Genomic DNA, 13,027 nt, shown 5'->3' on the forward strand with positions numbered 1-13,027 from the left:
GTGAAAGATAAATATAATGTACTATCCAATAATATTTAATAATATCATATTTTGCATATGCAAATATAGCATCCCGTATTTAATTAATATATTATTTCGGTGAATTGTCGATGATTACTATTGGATATGATAAAATTATATTAATTCTTATAGTAATAACATAATCAATCGCTCTTAATTAATTATTATGAGCCATCTAGCTATAAGAAAATAAATAATATTTAATAAAAAACAAAATAGACATAAAATATGAAATTAACTCTTAATGTATTAAATTAAAATTTTGTCTTTCGAGCGATTATTTTACTATATCACTCCTTATTATAAGTCATTTATGTATTAGAAAAATAAAAATAACAAAATGATATGTCAACATAAAACATTTGATTGACTATCAAAATTATATTAGTACCACATAAATTGGGACGGGACAGAAGAAGATATAAAATAACATATATTATTTGAAAATGAAATAAAAAGTACTGTAAATAACAATAATTAATAAAAAATAAATAAAAATTGATTGATTTCTGCTGCTTCAATAGTGATTTTAATGCATCACTCGCAATTAATTATTATAAGTCACTTATGTATTAAAAAATTAATAATATTGAATCCACGATTTTACCATATATATATATATATATATATATACACACACATACTATGAATAAATTTTTTCATGATATATAAAAAGAAAAAAAAATCTACATAAACTCAAAGGGCAAAAGGGTAAAAACACACTAGAGATAAATGTAGAGAAATCAAGAAGCACCAAATGGATTATTAATATTTGTAACATTCAATACATTTCTAAATGTTTTCAAATTCTTCTTGAATCAACACATACACTTAACAAAAATAATAAATAATAAATAATAATAATTACATTTTACTATATCAACCCTAATTAATTATTATGGTCATTTAAGCATTGTGCCACATAAGTTGAAATAGAAAAAATATTATAAATCACAATGATAAAAAATTTAAATTATTTTTAAAAATATAATTGGCTATCGTCGACACAAAACTTTGGACAAGGAGAGTAGCATATATTATTCAAAAATTACATAAAAAGAATTATAAATTACAATGGTTAACAACTTAAAACATCTAAAAACAATTTAATATGTTATATATTTAAAAAAACATGAAAAATACTAGAAATCACAATAATTAACAACTTAAAAAATTTAAAAGATATAAAATATTTGGTCAACGCTTAAAATTATATTAGTATCACTAAAATTGGAATAGAAAAAAAGTATTATAAATCACAATAATTAAAAACTTAAATTATTTTTAAAACATAATTGACTATCAATGCCACAAAAATTTGGACAAGAAAAATAATGTATATTAATTTGAAAATTACATAAAAAATATTATAAATCATAATTATTAAAAACTTAAATTATCTAAATACATATTAAAATAACATATATTGAACTCATGCTAGATTCCGGATGAATCCTAAAAAGTATATGCAATTCTTTTATTAAAATTTTTTTATTTAAATATATCAAAATTAAAAAGAAAAATAAATATCTTAATATTGAACCGTGTCTAATTTGAAAATATTTGAAGGTTACGTCAAATAAAATATATTTGTTCCCTTAAGGCTTTGGGCTATAAATAACTAGGGGAAGGGTACAGTAAAAAGGTAATGGAAAAATATTTGTCGAATTCTTGGGATGAAAAAGTTTTTTTCTTGAAATGGGGGACCTACGGCTACCATTGATCCCTTTGGAGAAAACAAAAAGAGGAGAGATATTTTTTTGTCATGAACTTGTCCTTCAAAATTACTTTAACGCTTAAATTTAATTTTTATTTATTTATCTTTCTTAATATTTTTAAAGTGTATTTATTTTATCCCTTAAAACTGAATACCACTCTCACAATAGAGAGTGAATTACACACGCACTATGTCAGTGTCAAATCAGTGTCACGTAAGAAATTAGGACTTTTTTACAAAAAATTCCACACACATAACTTTTTTATGTATTTTTATTTTAAAAAGCAAAAAATAACTATTTACTATATATATATATATATATATATATATATATATATATAATAAGAAATTCAACCCACTCCAACCCCTTTCCCCGTGCTTTTCTTCTCTTCCAGCCCCTCTTTCTTCTTCCCTTCCACCCCCTACCCCACCCCTACGATTCTTTCTCTCATTTCAGCCCCATCTCTACCCCACCCTTCCAGCCTCCCACCCCCATTCTTTCATTGATGATAAGTGATTCAAAAATAAAATCATTAATTTAATTTAATTTTTATCTAAATTTCGAGGGAGTTAGATTAAAGGTTGAGATAATGTTCAATGGAGAAAATTATTTAATAGTGTTTTCATGTTTGTTCTTGGGTGGTGTTAATGGAAGAAAGTGAAAAAAATTAAAGGAAAGTGTTGTTCTTGGGTGGTGTTGTTAATGGAGGAAAGTGAAAAAAAAATTAAAGTGTTGTTTTTGGGTGATGTTGTTAATGGATGAAAGTGAAATTTTTTTAAAGGAAAATGTTGTTCTTGGGTGGTGTTATTAATTGAGGAAAGTGAAAAAAAATTAAAGTGTTGTTCTTGGATGGTATTGTTAATGGAGGAAAGTGAAAAAAATTTAAAATAAAGTGTTGTTCTTGGGTGGTGGTGTTAATGGAGGAAAGTGAAAAAATTTGAGGTTGTTAATAGAGGTTTGAGTGTTGTTGATGATGATTTGAAGAAGAAAGAAGAAGACAAAAGTATCCATTTTTTATTTTTATTTTTTTAAAATTTTTATTATATTTTAAATATAATATTATTAAAATTATTTTCCTTTTTTTTAAAAAATGTTACATCATCTTTATGGATCAAATAAATATATTTTAAAAATATTAAAGGATAAATAAATAAAAATTAAATGTAAGTACTAAAGTGAGTTTGGTGGATAAAATTCCACGGGGAAAATGTCTTCTCTCAAAAAAAAATAAAAAATCGTACAACTTCACTCTTATCATTTTTTTTTGATACTCTTTTCTTTTTCTATTTTCATTCCTAAAATATTGTTATTTTATGGAGTATAATGGTAATTTTTAATTTTAATAAAATATTGTGGGAGTCCATAGAAACACTTAGTTGGTGCGAATGTACTAGCAAGTACTTCAATAACTCCAACTTCACAAACTACTTTACTGTTCCCTCTTTCGAATTGTTCTCTTCCATTCAAATTACCACTCTACCTGCTCTTTCTACTGTACAAGAAGAAGAAGGCCAGCGAAACCTCATACATAAAAAAAAAAGATCTAAATTTTTCTTCAGTCAGAGTTATTGGGAAGATTGGAAAATTTCTGTAAAGAAAGAAAGAAAAAGAAGAGAGAAAAGAAAGGAGATCCCTATAAAGAGGGGAGTTATGGCGTCAAAGGTGATGTTGTCAGCATCAACAACAACGCCTAATTCGGATCCTTCTTCTTCTTCTCTTCATCCCCACCCTATTACTTCTTCTTCTTCTTCTTTACATCATCAACTTCACTCTCATCCTTCTACGAACTTCGGTTCTATGAACATGGATGAAATTCTTCATAACATGTATTCTGATTCTGACCCTTTTGCTTCTGACCCCACCGCCACCGATGCTGCCGCTGTTAATCCTGTTTCCGGTGGTGGGGATGTGGGGCCCAGTAAGACTGTGGATGAGGTGTGGAGGGAGATTGTAGCAGCGGGTGGGGGTAGGAGTAGGGAGCCGGAGATGACTCTGGAGGATTTCCTGACGAAAGCTGGTGCGGTTACAGAGGAGGATGTTAGAGTTCCGGTGATTGCTCCTCCTCCTCCACCGCCACCGCCACCGCCACCGCCGTCTTCATCGACGGAGGTGTTGGCTCCGGCTGTTGGAGGAGGGTTTGTTGTGGATAACATGATGGGTACTGGGAATTGTCAGTTTTCAGTGGCCATGCAGCAGAATGGACCAGGTGGGTATGGTATGGAACCACCACCACCACCCCACATGGGATATGCAAATGGGGTTGTGGCGGCTATTTCAGGGAGTGGAAGAGGGAAGAGAAGGTCAACTGTGGAGGAGCTGCCGGCTGACAAAGCTACACAGCAGAAACAGCGGCGGATGATAAAGAACAGAGAGTCTGCTGCCAGGTCTAGAGAGCGAAAACAGGTGATTTTTTCGCTTTAATTTCAATGAATTTCTAATCATGTTAATGATTGTAGCTATTGTTTGTTTTTGGGACGGCGAAAATTGAGAGGTGCATGTACGTTTTTATTGAAATTTTAGGCTTATACTGTGGAATTGGAGTCTTTGGTTACACAATTGGAGGAGGAAAATGCAAGGCTGTTGAGGGAAGAGGTTTGTTTTAAAGCTTGATTGATCTTGTTTAACACTCAAGCTGATCGAAAGTTTAATTCCTTCTCATTTGAACTTGTATTTTTAAGTGAGGTTGGGTGGTCTTGTATAGTGTTGTCAAAATGTGTTGAGCACTTCGCTTTGGTTTATGTGGGCTTTAGTGTCGTCATCTAGGTTCTAAGGCCTGCCTTTGCTTGCCAATGACAAATGAGAGTCTCATTTGATATTTCACTTTTTTTGTTTATATATTTGTCATTCATGTTTATAATTGTTAGTCTTAGACTTAACATATATGATTGTATTTTTTGTCGACGCGAGAGCCCAGGCTTTATTTGCGCTTAAAGCCCCAACGGACCTTAGAGCTTTTTTCCGCTTTTTGCTTTTGATAACTACTCATTAGGCCATCTTTCCAGCCGCTTCACTTTTTTACAAAAGGTTTTTAGCTTTATGAATTCAGTTTTACTGTTCAGTAACCTCGATCATTTCAACATTCCCAATACCTTCATTTTGGCTTGTGGCTTTGGTTGAATTCCTACTTTAGGTTACTTGTGAAATTTTCATTTTCTTGGTAATAAAGCATGTTTCTTCTGTTCATTGTATTTTTAACAACTGTAATGCTGCTTGTTACTAGTTCTGATCTCTTGTACTTGGAGTGTGTATAATTAAGTTTCATGTAGGATATTATTTTTTAAGGCATTTCTAAAAGAACCAACTTTTTTGGCCTAATGCAGGAAGAGAAGAATAAGGAGAGGCTTAAGCAGGTACTAGTTTCGGTCTTTTGCTCTGTAATATTCCACATCTGTAATAAAACTTTAGGATGCTTTAGAAATGAAAATATTGGTTTATATATTTTTATGTATTGCTCGATAAATTTTGAATTCTCTTGCTTATTCTATTATCCAGTAAATGCAGACACGCTTCTACTCTTTACTGTTTTGTGTTGCTTGCAGTAACCTTGGTACTATTTTCTGTTTCTCTGGATGAGCTGAGCTCTGTTATTTTCCACCTCTTATGTACAATTGAACTTGTTCATTACTCGCGTATGTATGTTTCATGTGGCGTTATTGTTTGTTGCTAGTCATTCTCTTGTGCACACAGATAGGAATTCAACTAATTAACCGAGCAAATTGTACTCAAACGTCACTATTTTTTTTCATGAGGACCTAGGAATGGGCAAGCGGCTCATAAACAACTAGTTCTTCATGTGGTAGTCCTTTATGCAAACATTCCCAAATGATTCACCCGTTTACTTGTAGAGCTACTGTTCTCCGACTCTAGATAATCATTATAAAAAGCAACAATAACAACAACATACCCAGTGTATTCCCACAAAGTGGGGTCTAGGGAGGGTAAAGTGTACGCAATCCATACCACTACCTCAGATGAAGTAGAGAGGACGTTTCCGATAGACCCCCAGGACAGATAACAATCATTATAAAAGCACTTCTTTAAATTGCTATCCCACTTTGTGGGAGTATACTGGGTACGTTGTTGTTGTTAATTAAATTGCTACTATTGTTGCATTTGGCTCCAAAAAAGCAACTCAAATTTCAGAAGGTTCCTACAAATAAGAAATTTCTGGAAGGTTGTGAAATTTATAATACCGCAAAACAAAGAACCAGGACCTTATAGATGAAGTTGATCATGACTAAATGCAGATCACAGCGGAAATTACATATGCGTCCAATTGACAACGGTTTGATTTTCTGCTTCATAAATCTCTATCTTGATGGATAACTCCAAGAGTACTTGAATTGATGGCTAGATATATGTACTTCAACTCCTGTGAATAATAGTCTTTGGAACTCCTCTCGGATTTTATTTTTCTTAAATCCTTTTTCAATTAGGAAATATTTTTCTTTTTGTGCACACATACCTGTCCTATGTAAATGGATCGTTCTTGATACAAGCTTATGCACTCATATATAAGGTGTATGTGTCAAAAACATTGAGTTAGAGTTCGGACATGATTCCATGAAGTTCTCCGTTGCAATATCTCTTATATTCTTGCTTACACTTTTGTTTGTACGGATATTAGTTCTTCCTCTTTAAAGCATCTATCTTATGCTGCGTTAATGTCAGTGTAAGGGTCAGGCTCTGCTGATAGTTGATGTACCTATGAGATGAAAGATATCAAGCTCTGTGTTAATTTTGCAATGAGAAGGTTATTTTCTTCAGATCTTGGCACTGAACCTTAAGACCAAAGCTCTTCTGTCTTCCTTTTCTGTTCTTTTTAAAGAAAACCTTAAATCTTCTTTAACTAAGATCAAAGATCTTTGCTATTTTCGTTTTTCTTCTTTTCCTCTCTAAAGCAATCCTTTTAATTTCTTAAACTAAGATCATGACCCTTTTTTGCCCCATCCTTTTGTAAAGCAAACTCTGCATTTTTTGAATGGAGAGAGATGGGATATGGAATATAGGACCCCCCATAAAAGAGGAGCTGTTCTATATTTACAATCTATCAGGTGCTTGGGTGATCCCACATGCAACCTGAATCTGTTTTGACGTAATCCTTCCTTCATGAACCTAAACATGATTCTGATAGTCCTAGGTTTGATCGTTGGCTTTGCATTGTTCTGCTCTTATTATTTCAATAGAACTTGTTTTACTGGGAGACTTCTTAAGCTGTTCTTTTTCCCCTTAAATAGAAAACTTTGTTAGTAGTTATCCTTTTGATGAAATCAGAATATAATGTGAGAAAAGGGAGAGATATCGAGAAGAAACAAAAATAGGATCTTGGGAGAAGAATGGAAGAGTTGGAGGAATCCAATAGAAGATTAAAAATTTCACAATATTGATCATTTTTTAATATTGTAGGGAAAAGGAAGTAGTGGAGTTTTGAAAGATCCACATTTTGCCCCCAATCGTCCACTATTTTCTGTGGTCGTACATATCAAATTCGAAAAAAAAGTATTACCTTTTTTATCCTAGTTCTAAAATGAGATTTGTATGTGAACTATGTGTTTGCAGTTTGAATTAGATGTGTTGAGAGGTTGCTTTCAGTTGTTTGAATGTATCTGTCACCGTTCAATACTCACTTTTCATATTATTTCCGTGCAGATTATGGAGAACCTGATACCAGTTGTAGAGAAGCGAAGACCACCAAGGATTCTGCGAAGAGTTCGATCTATGAGCTGGTAGGTTGTCTTCAAATCTCCTTAACCATATGAAGTAAGAATCGATAATGGTATGGTGCTTCTGTCGGAGCTGCAAGAATCGATAATGGTATGGTGCTTCTGTCGGAGCTGCTGAAAACTTAAGAGGAGGAAGAGGTTGTTCTGGTTGCCAAAGGAATTTGGGACCGTAAATAGTCTGTAGTTCAACTTATTAGATGACGGAACTGTTAAATAGAGCACTTCAAAACTGAACCTGAGAAAAGCTGCAAAGTGCTAATATGAATTATGCATGACTAGAGTATGTAGTATTAGATGCTTATGCTTTTATAGCGTTCTGTAGTTTGTTGGCGTAGTAGAAGAGGATATACTGTACTTTTAGCTTCCGCAGGCATATCATGCTGGTTGCAGGGAAGAGGGATGAACTTTGTTCAATGTTTATAAAACTTAACTAATATTACAGTAGCGTCTGTTTTTAGAATAAGAATTGATCTTATTTATGTTAAGTATCTATGTGCCCAGTCTTTAATTTCTGCCTGCTTTACACTTGATTAGCCACGGTGAAATTGGGTATTGAATCAAACATTATTCCCCTGTGCCTTGCAATTTGATCAAATGGTTACTGCTCCAAATGCTTCGCTATGATTCACTTTTGTTGCTTTTCCATGAGCTGCGGGTTTATCGGAAACCTCTCTACTTCTGAGGTAAGGGTAAGAACAGCCAGCATACACTACCCTTCACATACTCCACTTTGTGGGACTAGTATGCTGTCATTGAAAGTGATTGATTATAATTGATTGAGGATTAGTGGTATATACCCTTTTTCTGGTCCAACTAAGATTTGGGAAATGGAACATGAGGGAAATGAAAGTGGAAAGACATCTTGTGCCAGTTCTCATAGGGTCTTCTCAATATATTTGTTGGTGACAATATCTCAAAGATGAGATTTATTCTGATACCATGTTCAAGTGTCTCTTCTGGGTAAACTTATTTTGTCGTTAGAAGGGAAATTGTATTTATTTCAGGTAAGCAATATTGTCAAAGTTGCACATAATAGAACATCCTGGCAAGAAACAAGCATTGGTAGGATCCAGAATCACCAAGCTCCAAAACAGTTGTAAGAGCAAACAAATTGCAGCATGTATGATAAATGTCACATCACAATTCGGAAAATTTCAACCATTAGATTTAAAACCCAACGAATTGACTGTTTAACAATAGTTTAAGTTGTATTATTCCATCATTAATTTTGAATATAAAAACAAACATGTAAGGCCAAAATTTGTTTCTCTTTTTAGTTTCACTGTATTTCTAAAATCACAATATACATATAAGAACTAAACATGCATATATTGTGTTAGAACATTCTTCAATCTTGTGGTCTTTAATATGTAATGTGGATCTTAATATGTAATGTGGATCCCACGGGTGGGATTCAAGATTGTACGCAGACCTTCCTCCTACCTCGACGGAAGTAGAGATGATAGTCTGCAGTTCAAGCAACACATCTCAGACCAGTACAAAAAAGAACATGTGGTATATTAGAGTTAAAGAATCAGTAAACATAGAAAGTAATCATACTCCAAATTTTATGTGCCTTGCTACAGGCTGTTCTCACATGGAATTCTAACCCCCACTCTAGATAGCAAGGTGAGGAGGGACCAACAATAACTGCTCAAATTTAATGTGCAACCCATCTCATTGACAAATGGGATTACTGCATGCTGCAGACATGTGAGGCTGACATCAAATAATTATTTATCTAATAAACATAAAAATTTGAACAGAAAAATAAATAATGACAATAAAACAAAGGCATCAACTTCAACATTAAATTGAGATAAGGTATATTTCATTATTAAAGTAACATGAAATATTCAGGAGTTGCTGTCTTGAGTATCATGTTGCCCAATGTAGAGGCAACAATCCAACATCCCATTAACTGGAAGTGTCTCAGATAAGAGGTAACTCAACCTACAGATACTGTAACATGACAAGAATTCCAAGTTGCAGAAACAGTTGCTTATTTTATTCTAGCCAAAATATAGTATGGGAATTGCAGAAATGCATGTATCCAGTAAACCAATTCACTATATCAAGAACCCTGGAAGCCAAAACATACATATATATATATATATATATATATATATATGACTGAATGCTGCAAAGGTAACAAGGAACAACTATGGATAGACTATAATCAGAGTAACAAAGGAAATCAACCACAATCTCACTGAATGTTGCATGCTTAATTTATGCTTCAGCGCAAGTATATTTACCACTTGATGGCTGCAGGAAAGAAATAGTGAAGAAAAACACCAAAGACCAAAGAGTATAAGATTAAAAAATCTTGCATTTGTCCCTGCAGTTCAAAGATGGTTCTACTACATGCACAACTTGTCGTCATTTCATTTGGGATTCAGTGCACCTGTAAACGAGCTAATAAAATTTCTAACGTTATGCATCTGAAAGACATTGAAATCTCTGCAACGCCAAAATTACTGTTACTCTGTTAAACGATCTTTGCATATGGCAAATATAAAAAATATATGACTTGCTCTGAAGCTAAAACATTACAGAAAGAGAATATAGCCAATTGAAAAGGCATTATGAACTTAAAACTACTAATTCTGATCACAAGCTCCTCAAATTTTCACAACATTGACAATACAAGGATTCCCGACTTTACGGGAGTATACCGTGTATGTTGATGTATTGACACTACACGGATTGATGTGTATTCATCAGTTAATATGCATGTCACCGAGGAGATACAACAAATGAATAGATGCATTCAAGTAAAGGTATAATCATGACGATCACCATCTCTACTCTCACCCAGGAAAAGGGAAAAAATGAAAATTTTGGAAACTATCACAATCCAGAACATGACAAATGGAAACTGGTTTTACATAAGGTATAGTATTACATACAAACAGTTACCTGCTAAAACCAAAGTTGCTAGGTTTGTTTCCTTTTTTACTTCTTTAATACCAGCATAACCAAAATAGGGATGTATATGAAATTTCACTTTGTTAGAAGTTGAAGACACATATATTCTAAGGCTGATTTGCACTTCCCAGAAGTTCAAGACCCTCTGTCCGGCAACTCATAATTTTTCTGAATACTTCCTTTAAATGGCGTTCTAGTGGAGAAAGGCCAGCCTTAAGATCTTCACAAACTGCTGATAAATCTTGTCCGCCCATTTTTATTTCTTCCATCAGACCCTCGGTCAATGGTAATTGAGCAGAGTCTATCAAGTCAGTCAAGTGATGGACACATTTTTCTAGCTGATATATTTCCTTCAACAATCCATTTGAATTGCGGCGCTCTGGCTTCTTAGCTTCATCCATTATTCTACCATGAAGCAACCAAAGGGCATTGCTCCATGAAAACTGCCTTGGGACAGTAAAATGAATTTGGAGGCTTCGATCTTGACAAGGGACTGCAGCAACAAGAACCCACAGTACAAACAGGAGGACAAAGTTCATTGTAAAGATAAGGCTTGCTATCCCATTAGTTGCAGCTATTTCATGTCCGCGGGGAGCAACCAAGTGGCTTGCAATTGACTGGAGCTGTTTAGATGCTGACCAAGATTGAGAAACGCTCCAAGATAGAGACCTTGAGTGCCCTGAAGGACGACGCTGGTGATCCTTGGCCTTATTATGGCGTCCAAAAGAACGGTTCCTCTGGGATAAAACAGATCCAGTTTCTTTCTCTTCTAGCATCACAAGAGCCAAATCCATCAGACTCTTTCTAGTCCGACGGAGCTGACCTTCGCCAATCATCTTCTGTCGAGAATCCAATGCAGAAACCACAATTTCCAAATGCTTCTGCCAGAGTCTAATCTTCCCAATTCCATCACGGGCTGAATTGCAAATATCAAGCGCTTTTATAGTTCTGTCAAAGTAGTCCGACAAAAGCTTATCTTGAGGCAATTTCAAGAGGAGCTCCTTATTGTTGTTCAATACAATTCTGAGCTCTTCCTGACAACTGGTAAATGCATCTAGTAACTTCTGAATCCATGCAATGGAAAGGAATTCATCAGCAGGAGCAACCGAGAGCTCCTTAAATCGAGTGAACACTAGTTTCTGAAATGCTTCCTGCTCTATCTCATGAACATTAGAATCATGGTTCAACTCCAGGGAATGAACCTGTTCACTTCTAATACTCAGAATTGAACGACGGAATGATGCAAATGGCATCGACGAACCACGACTATCTGATGGCATTTTAACCCTATAAATTAAACCTCCTCAGAATCTTAATAGCAGTTGAACCCAGGCATAAAATACCTTCAATCACTGCAATTGACATAACACCAAACAAGAAAAAGTAAAATCAGCTAACTACAAAGAAAAAAAACATCTTTTCAAGATCCCAATATTACAATCCTACAAATTTCCAAAATATAACACAAACAAAAACAAAACTACACACCATAATTCATCAAAACTTACATTAAACGCGCCCCCCCCCCCCCCCCCCCCACCCCACACTCCCTTAAGCGTATGAACGGTTACAATTCCAAACCAAAACCCCAGTTCAAATTCATACAGACAAATCCAACAGAAACCTTAAAAACATCAAATTTCAAACTCAAAAACCAAATTCAATTACCAAGAATGAGATCCCACCAAACCAATAATAAAAAGATTGTAACTTTAAGCAAATAAAAAGAAGAAAGAATACCTGTGAAGAGCTAGATAGACATGTTGAGGGAGAAAGAGGAGGAAGAAGAAGGAATATATAATGAACCCTAGAGAAGGACATGAAGGCCCCTCTGGTCACACAGAATTTTGGGTTGCAAATCGAGACGTATTTAAGAAGCAAAATGTGAAAAAGAATAATAGTGGTAAGTAATAACCAAAAATATGGTAAACTAAGCTTCAGAGAATTTTTAGAGGTAAAGCAAGGTTTCTTGATTTTACGAACGAGAATGTTTTTCAGGTTTTTGCATTCTGGTGTTTGTAATTTGGTATTGTGGTATTTGTCCCCTTAAAACTTTTATATTTATTGTTTTTTCTTCCTATCCTTTTTTTTTTTTTTTTTTTTTGGAATAAAAGCACAAATATCCCAAACTATATACAAAGTTGTTATCATATGTTTAAATTTTATAGGGGTATTATTACCTCTTAAACTCATTTCTTTTGGATTTTTTTATTCCTTTTTGCTGACGTGACGGTCAAGTTGCATAATATTTTGTACTCATTTTATGCTGATAGTCACCCTAGCAAGGAGCATAAAAATACATAAGGAATGAGTTTAGGGAGTAATAGGAGTCCCATAAAGTTTAGGTGGATCATTACAACTTTGGATATAGTTTACGGATACTTGTGCATTATTTTTTTTTTATAACAAGGGTGTTGTTGTTCTTTGGGCGTGCACGAGATAAATTCCACTCCCATACAATAGCCCACAAATCGCACTAGCTAAGTCTTGTACGACAAGTTCGGTCCAGAAAGCAACCCCGGGCTTTCGAACTTAAGGACCTCCGTTATGGAAGTCCCACGCTAAATAATTCCCCTTTTTTTTCTTTTTTTTGCTTCTTATGGTGGTGACCGGTGATTATGGACAATTTTTACT

The 13,027-nt window shown here is 34.1% G+C and overlaps 2 protein-coding genes across 3 annotated transcripts; one reads left to right on the plus strand and one right to left on the minus strand.

Annotated features, from left to right (window-relative positions):
- Positions 1-2,086: 2,086 nt before the first annotated feature.
- Positions 2,087-7,947, plus strand: LOC107839995 (bZIP transcription factor 12). 2 transcript variants are annotated; one of them, XM_016683676.2, is made up of 4 exons: positions 2,087-4,142; positions 4,260-4,331; positions 5,060-5,089; positions 7,389-7,947. In XM_016683676.2, exons 1-4 carry the CDS (start codon positions 3,063-3,065, stop codon positions 7,467-7,469), a joined length of 1,263 nt encoding a protein of 420 aa, XP_016539162.1. In that variant the 5' UTR covers positions 2,087-3,062; the 3' UTR covers positions 7,470-7,947. The 2 variants fall into 2 exon arrangements, with proteins under 2 accessions (XP_016539162.1, XP_047250853.1); XM_047394897.1 differs by lacking the exon at positions 4,260-4,331 and having other exon boundaries at positions 2,121-4,142.
- A 2,356-nt stretch (positions 7,948-10,303) lies between these two features.
- Positions 10,304-12,424, minus strand: LOC107839996 (protein ROH1). The gene is made up of 2 exons (XM_016683678.2): positions 12,134-12,424; positions 10,304-11,745 (listed from the first exon to the last, which is right to left on the minus strand). Exon 2 carries the CDS (start codon positions 11,671-11,673, stop codon positions 10,501-10,503), a length of 1,173 nt encoding a protein of 390 aa, XP_016539164.1. The 5' UTR covers positions 11,674-11,745; positions 12,134-12,424; the 3' UTR covers positions 10,304-10,500.
- Between the last annotated feature and the right edge of the window lie 603 nt (positions 12,425-13,027).

Source organism: Capsicum annuum, chromosome 8 (assembly GCF_002878395.1).
Source record: "Capsicum annuum cultivar UCD-10X-F1 chromosome 8, UCD10Xv1.1, whole genome shotgun sequence".
NCBI lineage: Eukaryota > Viridiplantae > Streptophyta > Magnoliopsida > Solanales > Solanaceae > Capsicum > Capsicum annuum.